At 34.5% G+C, this 16,795-nt stretch overlaps 1 protein-coding gene across 5 annotated transcripts in view; it reads left to right on the forward strand.

Annotated features, from left to right (window-relative positions):
• The first annotated feature begins 8,716 nt into the window (after positions 1-8,716).
• Positions 8,717-16,795, forward strand: part of LOC108746511 (zinc finger protein 471) — a 13,545-nt gene continuing 5,466 nt past the window's right edge. The window contains exons 1-6 of one of the 5 annotated variants that reach the window (XM_018483327.1): positions 8,717-8,840; positions 10,255-11,044; positions 11,119-11,322; positions 11,613-11,843; positions 11,923-12,188; positions 12,964-13,357. In XM_018483327.1, the coding sequence (XP_018338829.1) occupies positions 10,265-11,044; positions 11,119-11,322; positions 11,613-11,843; positions 11,923-12,188; positions 12,964-13,357 (1,875 nt within the window). In that variant the 5' untranslated portion in view covers positions 8,717-8,840; positions 10,255-10,264. The other 4 variants (XM_018483328.1, XM_018483331.1, XM_018483332.1 and 1 more) reach the window with 4 other exon arrangements.

The following is a 16,795-nucleotide window of genomic DNA, read 5'->3' on the forward strand; positions in this document are numbered from 1 at the left end:
TTAGAATCTTGCGACCGTATTGGCTGCGGCGCTGTCAGTACCAGCCAATGCAGTGGCAAGATTCTAATCCAGCTAGCAATCCAATAGAAAAACAAGCATCATGTGTTTTAAAGCCTGTGGCACACAATGTGCCTCGTTTTCCTCTCAACCAGGGGTCGTAGATTTTGAAAGGAGGTGAAAATTACAAAAGTAAGCAAAGATTACTAGGTATTGACCAATTCAATTATGAATACTTTAGTGAATTTGTTCACTTTTGTAATTTTCATCTCATTTAAAGATACACAATCGACTGGTGTTGCTTGTCGCAAAGTTACTCTACTAATGGTTTCTGCACACAGAACGCGGCAACGCTTGCGTGGCGGAAATTGGCGCGACAGCCAATCAACATCTCGCTTACTCGGAAGTAATAGATATACAATTTCCACTGCTCGATAAAAGTTGAATTCAATCCAACTATTGCCACGCAGCAGAAGTAGTATTACATCATTTTTAGAAGTTTTACACAGTAGGGACGACTTCAGAACATAGAATTATAGGCTAATGCAACAATTTCCTCCGCGCCTCCAAGCGTTACCGCGTTCTGTGTGCAGAAACCATAAAGGTTTAAACACCACAGTGAATAATGAGTCATCCAATCAGAGCTCTGGTGTGTAAGTTCGATATTATATTCCAGAGCTCTTATTGGACAACTTGTTATTCCTTGTTCTCTGTGTCTATTATATTTAAGCCTTAAGAGTGAAGACATAAGCAGTCCTCTCCGGGATTGGTGCTGCCATGTTTCACTTTATTAATGTGTTAGTGAATGTAAAGCGAAGAGCACAGACTCTTGCATAACGTATAACACATAATGCAGAAATGTACCAATCAAAGTCCTTCGTTTCTTTTTTTTCCATAAAATAAAGGATTCTGATTGGTTCAATTTTTTATTCTTTATGTGTTATACGTTATGCAAGAGTTTGTGTTCCCCGCTTAGGTTCCGTCACATGCGGCGTAACTTGCGTAAGCGTAACTTTCGCCGACCAATCATATCATTTCACTCAAACATCAGTTTCCGCTTAGTTACTTATGCTTTTTACGTTAATTTTGTCGTTACGCCAAAACATGGTGGAATTACCATGCGCAAAATCCAATTTCTGGCTCATTTTAGCTTATTTTGTCTAAAAAAAATACACATGAGTTTTAATTTTGCAACAGTACAATTATAGAAGTCGTGCGCCCCTTTGCATTACGTGGAAAGTCGAAACTCATGTAGAACAGTGCAATTGAAGAGATGGGCGGAATAAAGGCACAACTTTACTTAGACCGGAATCAGACTACTTGAAGAATGAGATTGAAGATTGAAAGATTGAAGTTTGACCAATCAGAACAAAAGGAGTCAAAATTTTTTTGTTTTTATTGGTGAAATTTCAATCTTCAATACATAGTCTGATTCCGGCCTTAGGCTGTTTTTCCGGCGATTAGTTTTTTTATATAATATTGAGCATAATAGAGAAATATTGTAACATGTCACTTCTTAAAGACATTACATAAATTTATTTCATATTGTATCATTTGTGTATAATAAAAAAGTAGCAAGTTATTTTAATTTTTAGTAATATTAAGATTTTGTAATTAGGCCTTTATTCCGCTCATTCCCTCAATTATAGACCTTATTTTCCTCTGTGACAGATTTTCTAACCTCAATAGTTATCAACTTTACCGCTTAATATCTCAAATCACAAGGCAAAGCGACATTTCTTTTGCCAGATTCTTTCGTTTTATGCAAAAAAACGCATGAAATAAGTCTAAAAGTGGTCTCACAAAACTTTCTGATTTTAATAATTTATTCGACCATCCGCTTGATACGGATATTAAGTGTCAATTTTGATCACGTGATCTGTTTTGACGCTGAAAATAAGCGTCGTAACGTGAAGTAAAAACCCAGTCTTACGCATGGTGTGTATATAGATATTTATATCTGAAGATGCCTTTTCACGCTAAAATGTTCGTTTTCTAGCATTAAAAAATATCGAACCTAACCTTTGTAATCTGTAGCGAGGAAACAATATATTTCTACCGTGTATCTGGCTGTGTTCGATTTTCACGCTTACATGCTTTAAGCGCTTATAAGCATTGCTCACGATGTTCGCTTTGGTGGTGTAAGCAATCAGAGATGCGTTCATAACATCATCCGTGACGTCATATTCGTGCTCACAAATGCTTATTTCATCGAGGTAGAGCAGCAAAAGCGTGTGCACAAATAAGCGCTTATTGGCCAAAATAAACAGTAATGTTCGATCCTAACCCTAATAAGTTAGATCTATGTGTGTTTTTTCATTAGAGAAATGTTTAACGAATGTGTATGGGATTGTGTGTATATAATGCTTTCGTAATATACTTATATACAATATCTACAAACGTTTTCCGATTTGTGTTAATAAAAAAAGAATTTTGTTGTTCATCAACAAGGAATTAGATGCTTAAATTGTCGAAAAATAGGAAGATTTTATTCATCATCAACACATAAAGTTCTAGTTGATTTAGAAAATGCAACTGGGAACATATACACGATATCTCTAATTCCCTCTAATGAAGTACCACGACTTGAATACACTTTCGGTAAAAAAAAAACAAGAGTTACAAAAAAAAGTTACATTAAAAAAAATTTACAAAATTGTAATATTTGTTAAAATAATACCAATGGAACATTTACAATAAATAAATATTTATTTTAAAGAATAAAACTTAAATCAAAGTATTACTTTTTATTGAATAAATTTTTATTCACTATAAGAGCAAGTATCTTATTGATACTATTTAAAATAAATATTTATTAAAGTTTTATAAATTTTTATTTTTAGTGTAGAAGCGAATTACTCACGGTCAATTATCAATTACGTGCTTATGTGCCCAAGCTTAACAATAGCTTACAATAGCCAAAATGAATTTATATTACAAAAATTAGCTCGCCAACGTTGGAAAGTTGAATAGAAATGAACATTTTAGAGTTAACCACAGATAAAATTTTATAGAGTGAACACAAATAAAATAAACATCTAACATTTCATTCATAGAGCTTATAAATACTACTAGAGGAATGATCTATCCAATCAATGAGTGGAAAGTGTGAGCAAGACTAAGAAACAGAAAATGTATATTTCTGTCTTGCTCAATAACTTTTCTTCTTTCTGCGCATGTGCCAAAAGAGGATGAAAGAAGACAGAAATACATTTTCTGTTTCTCAACTTGCTCACAGTTCGACACACATGCGTATTTGCCTTTTAGTAGTATAAGCTTTATGGTTGTAGTATCTCATGAAATTGTAAGGCTGGGTTTTCTCTTGACGCTACGACGCTCATTTTCAGCATCAAAACAGGTAATCAAAATTGACGCTTGATTTTCATCCAAAAGTCGTTAGAGTAAAATCACACGGTCCGAAATAAAATTGCGGAATACAGAATGCGTCATTGAAGCAATCAATCAGCGCTATTCCATACTTTTTTACTACGCAAGTTTTGTATGCTATGTTTACATGATGCACCAAAGGTATGTCCAGCATGAATATAATTTAAAAACTACTAACTTCATGTTAATAATTTGCTTATTAAAATAAAAATATAATTTTTCAAATTGTAAAAACAATGATCATTGTTGTAGTATTTAATGTTTTACAATTAATATTTACAATTTCATAACAATTTTTTGAACTGCTTTAACACATTTACTATCATTTTTTCGCATTGTGAACATAGCACACAAAACTGACGTGATAAAAAAGTACGGAAAAGGGCGCACTGAAATCGCACGTAATGCATCATTGTTTTTTTTATCTTGGTATTTATATTTATACACTCAGATTTTGTCATTTTGTTTCAATCATCTCGACATTACGCAATTCCATCATATCAATCAGCATCAAATTATTTTAATCTCTCAAAATACGACGATTTTTTACAAGAACAATGACGCACTCGCTATTCCGCAGCATCAAATGCGGAATAGTTCTAAGTGGTTGTTTCAATGACGCATTCTCTATTCCACACTGTGCGATTTCACTCTTAGCATTACTTTACGTAACGCAAGGGCATGCGTTACGAATTGCGTTAAAATAGCTCACAGAATACAATTTTCTAGTGAAATTTAATATAACGCAAACTTAAACGCAAATGCAACGTAAATTGATGATGCCATGCGTTAAGACGCATTTACAGAATATGAAATCGTAAAGCATGCGTTATAACTATAACGCATGCGTTAAAAAGTTTCAGAATAGCCCTGCAGGTTAGAAAACCTCAGGTTGCTTTCACATGCAGCATAATTTGCGTAAGCGTAACTTGTGTCAGCCAATCAAATCGTCTCAAGTAGAATAATGCGTAGTAGCTGATACAATTTGGGTGCATTCGTTTGCGCAATGACTAGCGCATCCACTGCTTTCTCATCTGCTAATCACATAACCTACATTTACGACCTCTACATGAATAGTTGCTTAGTATTTTATTGGATCATATCTTCTAATAGAAAACTAGACAAATCTGAAAACTGTTTACAATATAAGTGAAGAGAATGGGTCGTAGTTAGTCGGAAATCCATCGATGCTTTACGAATAATTATAATGTAATATTTTTAGACTATATAAAAGATTATAAATATCAAATCTAAGGACTCTTCCTATACAAAATAAATAATAATAAGTAAAGGACAAAGTAAGAGTCGACAGATTTCTTTAAAATTAACCGAAGAATATATTACAATTAACAAGAGGTAAAATTACATAAAGCAAAAATAAAATTAAAAATAAGAAAATAATAATAAAAAGTTACAAGTTTCGGCTACCGGACTGAGCCTTCTTCAAACATTTATATGTCTGCAAAATCGTAGTACAAAATCAATTATCGCAAATGATCGCATATTTATTACATTCACAGTTCGGGTGAGTTTTGATGTAGAGTTCGACATTATTTCCGTACAATTGAACAGTCAAATGTATTAAAAATATTGTTGGATAGTTGCTTGTCCAAACCAATTATAGCACTCGGTAGATCATCGGAATGCGAGTCACGGCCGATTGATTATCGACGAACTGTATTTATGTTTATTATTTTTGTTCGCCGCTAGGAGCGTATCCATGCCCTACCGGCAGGTTCTCCTTCGTCGCTTATTGTCCGCGTGTGCACGAGATGAGTCGACAAGTTCGCGTTGTCCGTATAACACTTCTCACGAATTCGCTCTAATATTCTTTTATTCCCAACAAATATCTTGGCAAAGCTCTAGTTGATAAAAAAGATAAAATAAAAACTGCTTACAAAAAAATATTTATGTAAATAAATTAATATACCGGAAATCTAATAGAAAATAATAAATTTTAATATTATTTTCTTATTTTTAATTTTATTTTTGCTTTATGTAATTTTACTTTTTGTTAATTGAAATATATTCTTCGGTTAATTTTAAAGAAATGTGTCGACTCTTACTTTGCCCTTTACTTATTATTATAAAAGATTATACTTTTATTAAAATATTAAATTTTATCGATATAAAAACAATGAAAATTTACAAATATTTAATTTATTAATTTTATTATCGTAAATATAAATTAGCAAACTTTTTAACGTTTCTATTATATAGCTCACTTTGCATTATTTTTACTTTACTAGGATCGATTTTCACAAACTCTTTATCTTTTTTACTTTATATTTTAATTAAATTCATTTTCAGTAATATACAACTAACTATTAGCGATATTACAAAATATTCAATCTACGAAAGCGACGGCAAGACTGTGTAGCGGATTGCTACATATAAGGAATGTCGGTAAAGGAAGAAACTTACTAAGGAGGCCAGACTCGAAGCTTTCGTCTCGGTCCCACTAGACTCATCAGTAAGGCGATGTGAGGGCCTGCCTTAGACGCCCTGGAATCAGTTTAGGTTGTTATCCTAGTTAAAGGAACTTCGCGTGACTGAGGTGCTTTTGCAAAACCGAGTGAGTCCCGTCTTTAAACCACCTCTGGTGGTGGTCGCCATAACTGCAACGCAGTTTGTCGTTCGTTTATACAGTAGCGGCAGTGCATCCTGAGCAGGACCTCCGAGATAGCGTAGATGATATACATCTCTGCGTAAATGAATGACAAACTGCGCTGCAATCGCCTTCGCAGGTAGAATAAACAAACGACATCTGCGGCAGTCATTGCATAAACAAATGCACCCTTTGATACGGTTTGATTGGTTGACACAAGTTACGCTTACGCAAGTTAGGAGCTCCGTATAATAAAAGAAACAGGGAACAAAGAATAAGAATAACCTATCAGAAATTGGATCTTCCACAATATATAATTTCTGATAGGTTGAAATTCTTATTCTCTGTTCTTTTTATTGTGCGGAGTTTCTTATGTTGTATGTAAAAGCAGCCTCACACGGAGAGAATGGCAAATTGCATCACGTGATCCGTCTCCTCTGATTGGATATGAACATCAAAGCTCCATGGGCATAGAACAGATTAGAGAAAACTGATCACCTGACCTCCGTCCTGATTGGACGTGGGCATTCGCGTGATGCAATTTGCCTCTCTTCCTGTGAGGCTCTCTACAGAGAGGTTCGATTGTGTATCATCATCGAATGTTCTTACTTTTCGCACTTTCATCTCACGTGAAAAAATACGCGCAATTGATTATGAGCATGATGAAAATATGATATCCCTATGCTTACGAGAGTGAAAAATCACAGGGGATCGATTCGTTCACTTTTGTAATTTTCATCCCGTTTCAAGATACAGAATTGATCCCCAGATATGAGTGCGAAATGCAAGTGATACATAACTTTGGTTGTGACGTACGTAAGCATACGTGTATATGTATAATTTATAATAGAATATAATTTATTTCAACATTAAAATATTTATGAACCGTGTATTATTCAAAGAACTAACATAATAAAATTATCTATACGGTCAAGCGGTCTTATAACGTATTCGATTTATTGATTCGATATGACTGAGTCAATGGTCTGTTCTATTTAGCTGCAAAAGAATAACTAAATTGTGCAAGAAATGCAACTAGGAAGAACAGACCGTTGACTCAAAGTCGGATCGAGTCAGTAAATCGAATACGCTATTAGTATCCAATAATATTTTTGAGTGAATTTTATAATCTTATAATTTCATAATTTTTGTTTAAACTGGAAATTTAAAAATTTATGTAAAAATATTATTAGACATAAAGATTTGCTTTGGCCGTATAGGGAGTGGTTCAATTGAGCACTGTAGCAATTGCTCACTACCAGTCACAGCGACTTCTGCCTAGGAAGTTTTTTATTTTTTTTTTTGCACTGTGATTGGCTTGTGCGCAATTGGATCATGGGCAATTGCAAGCCTTTTGACCGTATAGGCCATTTTATCATCTTAAATATTTAAATAATTTATTTATATACTTAATATATTTATATTACTTAATATATTTATATACTAACCTATATAATTTTCTAAATGAATTGTCTGAGATTTTAAATAGATCTTGAGTATCTCGTCTTCCTATTAAATTTTAATATCTTTTACGAATTTTATTATTTTCCTTGTCATTTTCTTCTATACAAAGCATAAAAATAATGTCTGTTGCTAGAAACAATAATACTTTTAAGTAAAATTTGACAAATTTTGACAAATTTCAACTAATTTCGACCAATCTCGGTATGTTTTGTCATCATTTGATACAATTCGACATAAAATTTCTTATCGAGCAATGTGAGAAATTGCATTTCCATTATGATGAAAATTACCCAATCAAGTGAGAGCTTACTTTTATCATTACTAAAGGTTTGCTCGCGTCGCATACTCTGACATGCTCTAAAATTCTCCTGAGTCGATTGTGGATTTTGAAAAGAGATGAAAATGACAAAAGTAAGTAAAGGTTGCTAGGTATTGACCAATTAAGTTATGAATTTTCTAGTGAATTTGCTCACTTTAGTAATTTTCACCTTATTTGAAGATACACAATCAACTCCTTGCTATAGCATTTCTCACTCTAACGCGCTCGTTAAAGTGAGTAGAGTAGTTATAACAGGAATACATTGGAGCATGCGACGCGAACAAACCTCAGGTTTCGAGATACAATCGATTTCCAGCTTGCTGTTAAGGTGTCAAGATTCTCATCAAAATTAGCATTGATATATTGGCGTGGATTTCTATGATCACGTGATTTCCGATTTCACAACATCATGCCGGGCCTTGGCCGATCTCTACTTTTAAGTATATTCTATAATGAGCTCTTTGTTTCCTGTTTCTTGCTTTTTTCTCTTTGCAACCATTTTATCGACAATTTTTGCTACGTATTTCCTGCTTCTTCCAGAGTTCGTTAATTTTTATCTCAGGTGACACAAAACAAAATATCAGGTAAGAAGCAAATAGGCAAGACGTAAAAAATAGCAAAAAACAAAAAACACATTGTGAAATAGGCTTTAGGCCGGATTCACATCTTGATGGAAAAGCGGAAAAGCGAAAGGTAATCGGAACTCGCAGTAGTAGTAGGCGGTACATTCCGCTTGTCTGCTTCTGTTTTTCCGCGAGTTCTGATTGGTTTCAGTTTTTCCGCTTTTTGCTTTTCCGCCAAGATGTGAACGCTCCCTTAGGATCTCTAATCGAGACTACTTCCATTTTATGGAGTTTCCGCCTGCTTTTCTCTTACTTCATGACTTCCGGCTACGCGTGTGCGCCGACTCGACTAAACTCCCGCGCGGGCCTGGCATTGCTCGCCTGGTGGAGAAGACAGAAAAGGCAGCCTCAGACAATTGGCGTATCGACCGAGCATACATTGAATCGTCGTCGACTCAGTGACGTGTAGCGTGTCGTCCGAGATCTTGCGAAACAACAAAAGGTATATGCGATGATCGATGAGCAACAATAATCGATATCGAACGCGGCAGTTTCTCAGCGTTTTCACTGTATCGTAATTCCGCTTGACGATAAACGCCTCCTTGTTTTACTCCCTCCCCCCTGCTGCCCGTGTTGGCCATATTGCTAGCCGTTGATAAATTCACGGGATTTTCGTACCGACTGGTGAGCTTAGCTTTTGGTGGAACGTCCCGACACATTTTCATCTATTCCGTCCGTCGCGATCCTTGACGCGTTCGTGTCGGGGTATCCGTGATGATTCGAGACGTAGCAAGACGAGCGAGGGGAACGTCAACGAGTGGGAAGAATTGCGCGCTTGTGGAATCACAAAGCGGGCATTCAGCCCAGCTGCGCCGTTGCGTTTCCGCGGTGCGACATACATGCGATTCTCATTCGTCTCTCTCGTAATGTTTCTCCTTTGATAGTTTCGAATTCTCGCTTTCCTCTTCCGTTCTTTCTCTGTTCCGCACGATTTCGGCTTCGAGAGGAATCGCGCAGAATTATCCGTGGGCACGTACGCGCAAGATTTTTTCTTTCTCAGATCAACAATTACCTCAGATGCACATGTTTATGCGCCAATTTGCTGATTTTACGTCGTGTTGTTCAATCCTAGGGTATGTTCCTCGAAAAATATCGTATACAAAAATGTATGAAAATACTTCAGTTTACGTTACATATATTATAGATTTTCCTATTTTATAATAGATTTTCGTATGCGATATTTATCGAGAATAGAAGGCTCTTTTTTTGCTAAGACTGAAAAACGTTACCAGCAGACGGGAGAACAACTACCAGAAGTATCGATGTGCCCACTAAGTTCTGTGCTGTAAACACGTTTGTTATTTCCCATAGGAATTACTCATAAATTATCGAAAGGAATAAATGATATCGAAAATTGTTTGATTAAAAAGAAAAACAGTCTACATATCGATAAGGTTTTTTAAAAGTTAAAACTAAATCGAGAATAATAAAATTTCTGTTGTAGATAAAATTACAACTTTTTGTTTAAATATATAGATATAAGGAGAAAAGTATAAGATATAAATAATTAAACAAGATATATATGATATGCATATGCAATGAATATAAAAGATACAAATAAAGATAAATAAGATTTTAAGTGATATATATATAGTATGCGATAGATTTTAAGACAGTGTAAAAACAAATGTTATCAACGTATAGTGAACATCTGTATTTTTTATCATTTTTATAACATATATAATGTACTGGATTATTTATTTTTATATTTTGGTGCAAGTCTCTTGGTTATTCGTATACAATTCATAATGATTTTTTTGTAACAAAGAATAACTTGGACCTTTGCTTATGCATATCCAATTGATTTTATAACATAGAACATTTGTATATTTATTCTTCAAATCCAATCTTTGTAGGTATTAAAAAATGGAGTTATCATCAGAAATATTGGAGAGCTTGGTTATAGATGACAAGGCTGTTATGGAGGTATTGAAAGATGGAAATGTTATGGAAGGAGATATCATATTTGAATCTGAAATGATTACTGAAGATTCTGAGGAAGCAGAAATAGAAGAAATTATAGAGATAATTGAGGAAGTCGAGGAAAGCGAGACGCCTACAAATGATGATGCTTCAGATAAGGACAAGTTGACAGATACAAAGGATATTGACACAATTGAAAAGACAAAGAGAAGTGACAGAGCGATTAATAAAAACATAGAGCTTTATAGCTTTGACGATGAGAATTCAATGTTTACCTCGCAATTCGAAAAAGAACCAATCAAGCATGTAAAAAATAGCGCACACAAAATCACTAAAAAACATATTATAAACTATGATGTTGATGAAGATTGGCAAGATGAGGAGTTGGAGCGAGTGGATGGGTTGGACAATAATTCTGAATTGACTGATAATCATGTGAACTCTTTACGAATGCAGACTGATAAAAAGCATGTAAATAATCGGACTATCTCGCTGCAATCAAACAAAGATTTAAAAATCCATGTGGATCCCATGGGAAAGGTGGACAAATCTCGAATAGAATCCCATGGGAATAAAGTAAATGATATTGTAGATGACAGTGATTCAACTCAAGAGATAGTGAAAAATATAGAGAATAATCTATTGTACACTGTGCTAGGATCAAAAAAACAAGATTCTTCCACTAAACAACAGCAAGAGAAACTCAGTGATCATTATGTTAAAGTTAGTATTTGATGAAAATATTATGTGTGCAAATAATCTGTCAATATTAATGAGTTAATATTATATTATTCTAGATGGAACGACTTGAAGCAAATACTATACCAGTTGAGGGTACTATTTACTATGAAGGAGACAACATGGAGACATTATATGTAGCACAAGCCATCGATGATAACGAACAATATCAGTATGATAATGCAACGATGGAACAAGATGAACAAATGTCCTGGGAAGTGGCGAATTCCGAAACCAATCAAAATCAAGAAGATAATTCTCAAGTATACGATATAACATTCGAAAATTCTACAAGAAAAAAAAAGATGGATTAACAACATTAGTTAATAGCAGTCTAGTCAAATATAATCTTGTTAATTCAATAACAGTAATAATGAAATAAATACATAATGTTCTTGTTTTGATAAATGTTATTTGTTTTATTAATACTATTATCGCATTAAAGTTATTTCAAGGATTGTTTAATTAAAGAATAATATTGTTAATACAATATCATTTGTTTTTCTGTGTATTAATACATTGTAAGTAAATATATTTGTTTCTGCTTTTTTAGGATCAGATATTTTTACACGAGGACGAAGATGGTCAATTATATTTTAAGGATGCTAGTGGAACTCTACAACCAGTATATTTAACTGAGGATGGAAATTATGCAATTGCTGAAAGTAATGATGACAATACCAATAAAGACTCACAATCTAAATCTTATCAGAATAATAGTACAATCCAAGAGGAGACTTTTATTCTGCCTGATATAGATTCCAAGCCTACTTCTAATAAACAGGTATCATACATCAATGAATTTTTGTATGTATTTTGTGTGTATATAAACATTTTTTCTATTTATGTTTATAATTTACTAGACAACTGGTAGTACAGTATCATCGTCATCGTTTCAAGATTATGATAATGAAGATAATACTGTGACCATATCCTTGATAATATCGGAGGATGAGAACGGACAAAAGAGAACTCAAGTTATTATACCGACAACAGACAATTTGAAGTGTGACATCTGTAATAGAAGTTTTAAAACATCTTTCCAGTTACTCAGGCATAATAGACTAAAACACGCTCGTGAAGAAGATATAACTACAAGAAACTTCCCTTGTGACTCGTGTCCTAAAAGGCTAGTTGAAAAATTCAGTTAATGTGTGCATGTGCGCGCGCGCACACACACACACACACAAGCGTGCGTGTGTATGTATTCATACAAGGTAGTCCATTTTAATTCATGTAGTAGAATGCCTCAAAATCCATAAAACAAATATTTGACAAACGTTGCTCAGTTAAAAGAGGATGACTTTGATCTTGAGAAGATGTTCTTAAGCTCAAAACAAGGTTACCTACAATTTTTTAATGAACTAGACAGTTTTTTTTATACTATAATGATTTTTCAAAATATCCTTCATATAAAAGTATTAAAGTAAAGATATCAAAAAATCAATATAGTTTACGAGACATTTTATATTTTATTCTGGCATATATTACATACATATATACATATATTACATGGAGGGATCTTGCTCAGGGACGGGAACAGTGGCGGGATTTGGTATTTGCGGCAATGAGCTTTCGAGTTCCTAACGCCTAATAATAATAATAATAATAATAATATATTACATACATGAAATATTAAATATGTAAATTATTCATAACCAAGATATGTCCCCTCAACACCGTACCACTTTTATCTGAAACTTTTTTCTACATATATCTTATTCTCGATATCTTGGCGAATCAATTAAAATGAAACACCTACACACATACGCACACACGCATGATGCATACGTTTCATACTTGAGCTTTATATAATCTTTTGTCTCTTATTGTCTATTATTTCTATATTATTTTATTTAATCAAATTTTTATTAGAATTATAAAATCAAGTTTTCATTTTCCAGGTATCCAGATCAAGGTTCGCTTGCCCGTCACCGAAAGACTCACACTGGTGATCGACCGTTTCAGTGCTTGGAATGCCACAAAAACTTTCCTACATCTACGGCACTACGTCGTCACTTGACATTGCATAATTCTCAATCGCGACCACTTCCTTGTATTTACTGTGGTCGGCGATTCATGGATAAGACCAGTTTAGCAAAACATGAAGAATCACATATGCCTAATGAACAACGCAAATACACATGCGATATATGCCAAAAGACTTTCCACCACATAACTGATCTGAGTATGCACAAGAAACATCATGACCCTGACAAGAAATTCGATTGTGAAGTGTGCGGTCGCGAGTTCAATAGACTGAACAATCTGCAGAGACATATGCTGGTACATCAACAAGTATGTATAATTATTTTATACTCTGTAAACTAGAACTTTCTAAGTCACACACCGCGGGCACGAAATTTCGTGTCCGCGGTGCGTGAGTTGAAAGGCTCTACTGTAAACTCTATCTTCTTTGTATGCATATACATATACAGGGTGAGTAAAAGTCCTGAATCTGTGAAATATCTCGAAAACTAAGCATTTCCAAAAGAAATGTTTCCTACAAAAGTTGCAGGGTTTTAAATGATCTATTCACTGATCTGGTCAGTTTGACCTTGGGTGGCATCTCCAAGGTTAAGTCAAGGTCACATCGATTTTTTTAAATGACATCCTATTTTTTATTCCAGAGTTTAATAATTGGTGTCAAGAGAACTTTTCAAAACACTATAATAAAGTTATTTTTCATAAAGTTTTCAAGTTATAAGTTCAGTACCTCCGGTATTAGCATTACGCAAGGTGTCTGACGGCTAAAATCTTTTAAATGTTGTTCAAGATCATATTCTGAATAACATTCGTTAAGATCAAATTCATTGGAATTTGTTTCTCTTATTTTCATTTTTACACTGAAAATTATTTCATTTTTATATAAAAATAGAATGCTTTGTAACGCATAAATAAATAGCATTACTCAAGATGTATCAGACTAAAATCTTAAATGTTTGAGGTTGAATTGATTCGTAATCTTGATAACATTTGTCAAGGTCAAAGCATTGGGGATTGTTATTTTTATTTTCTAATTTACATATAAAAACAAAAATTAGAAAAATAACCTCCAATTGATCTAAATGTTATCAAGGTCATGACTCTGAGCATGTTCAAGAGGTTTTAGCTGTCGGCTGGGATAATGCTATTGCCAGCGGTATTGTAACTTTCAAGCCGTGTAGCTCGAAAAATACCTACTGAAAAAATATTTTAGTATCTTGAAAAGCTTTCGAGGTAAGCTCGAGAATGTGAAGTCCTATTATATGGGCAGTCCTATTTAAAAAATTATAAGTGATTTTGTGCTGACCTTGACAACGCCATTCAAAATTAAACCAACCATAGGTACCCTTCAAAGTCACAAAACTTTTGTCTGGAACATTTTTCAATTAAGGCTCCTGACTAGTCGCGGCGGCCATGTTGGAATGGTGATGTCAAAAGTGAGGAATGACACGTTACAAGGTGCGTCCCAAAATTTTCCGAACTTTTGAAATAAAACAACAACGGTTTACTTTTTTTTTCAAATTCAAATTTGTTTATTCAAAGTAGTCCCCATCGGACTCAATACAACGTTTGGCACGATCTAAAAGCATTTCGAATGAGTGTTTTATGTCGTTCAAAGGTATGTCCTTCAGAATAGTGGTACAAGCCCTTTGGATGTCTTCTACGTCCACATACCGCTTTCCTTTCATGGACAAATGCATTTTGCCGAATAGGTAGAAGTCACAAGGTGCCATATCAGGTGAATACGGGGAATGGTTGATTGTTAAAATGTCATTTTTAGTCAAAAAATCAGTGACAAGTGTCGAACGGTGAGATGGCGCATTATCGTGTAACAAGCGCCAACTTCCTTCTTCGCGATATTCTGGCCGAATACGACGAATGCGGTGCACCAAACGCTTCAAAACGCTTACATAGAATACAGCATTAACTGTTTGGCCTGCTGGAACGAATTCTTTGTGCACAATACCCTTGGAATCATAAAAACAAATGAGCATTGTCTTCACTTTTGACTTCTCAAAACGCGATTTTTTGGGTTTTGGGTCGTTTCGCGCCTTCCATTCCGCGCTTTGACGCTTGGTTTCTGGATCGTATTGAAAACACCACGTCTCGTCACCAGTAACAATGCTATAAAGGAAGTTTTGGTCCTTTTTGGCTTCCTTAATAATGTCCTTTGAATGTTGAATTCGAAGCATTTTTTGGTCGTCAGTCAACTTGTGTGGAACAAATCGTGCACAGACTTTTTGTAGGCCCAAATGTTCGGTCAAAATGCGATAAATCGTTGATTTGGGGATGTTCAATTCCATTTCCATGTATCTCACTGAAGATTTTGGCTCATGCTTGATGAAATTACGCACAACTTCGATGGAATTTTCGTTAATTGTCGATTTTGGGCGACCTGTATGTGCGTCGTCATTTATGTCCTCACGACCGTTCTTGAATCGCGTATACCACTCATAAACACTGGTACGGGCTACACAATTATCACCATAAACTTGTTTCATCAAATTATGGGTTTCGGTAAATGTTTTACCAAGTTTAAAACAAAACTTAATATTGGCTCTTTGTTCGAAGAACAGTTCATTCTCGTACCGATGTATACAACATACTGACACTTGAGACGCCATAACTTCGTTTCCACTGAACCAAATGTCATGAAATTTTCACTGGAAGTCAGGTAGGGATGTACCTTTCAAACGCGCAATCGAACACACAGATGGCGCCACCCGACCTATCCCTATTGAAAAAGTTCGGAAAATTTTGGGACGCACCTTGTAATTCATGTTGCATGCCATTTTTAAATAAAGACAATTTGGATGAAACAAAATGACGAGATCTTTAAACACTTGTAAAAATCGATGAAAACTGTCCTTTGTTCCTTCAATAGTCAGTAAATGATCATAAAAGGCATAACATAAAGTAAACCTATATTCGAGCAGAAACACAGCTGTTGTACATAAAAATGAATTTTCGGCAAAAATGAAAATAAGAGAAACAATCTCCAGTGACCTTGATCTTAACAAATGTTATTCAAGACTCGATCCTGAACATTCAAGAAGTTTTAGCCGTTGGTCGGACATCTTAAGTAATGCTAATGCCGACGATACTACAACTTTCAAGCCTTATAACTCGCAAAGTACTTATTATAAAAATGAACTTAATTATAGTGTTTTAGAAAGCTTTCGAGATAAGCTACAAGAATATGTAATGAAAAAAGGAGGGGTTCCATTTAAAAAATTCATGTTGACCTTGACCTGACCTTGACAACGCCATCCTAGGTTAAATAACTACTATGACTGAATACGTTTTTTTAAGGCTTACAACTTTTGTAAGAAACATTTAAAATGCATTGTTTATGAGATATTTGTGTATTGTGTATCTAAACTTTTGACCCACCCTATATATATATATATATATATATATATATATATACATACACTCATACATATGTACCATATTTATAGTTATTCGAACTGTTCGCTGAATTGGTTTTCCGGACTTATAAACGCAATTAAACTACTGTAGTAATATCGCGAATTATTGACGAAACTCAGGTGAAGGCAAAGGCAAAAAAGAACAGGGTGTGTGCAGAGAACCAAAAAGATATATTGATAAACAGACGTGGTCGTTACATGTGTTGTAGCCAGACTGGGACGAAACAGAGAAACCAGCGCGTAACGCCGATACGTGGCGTTAGTGGCGACACAACATGTATTGCTCGTAGTATGTAGGAAGCAGGACAAATCTCAACAC

Source organism: Trachymyrmex septentrionalis, unplaced genomic scaffold (genome assembly GCF_001594115.1).
Source record: "Trachymyrmex septentrionalis isolate Tsep2-gDNA-1 unplaced genomic scaffold, Tsep1.0 scaffold175, whole genome shotgun sequence".
Lineage (NCBI taxonomy): Eukaryota > Metazoa > Arthropoda > Insecta > Hymenoptera > Formicidae > Trachymyrmex > Trachymyrmex septentrionalis.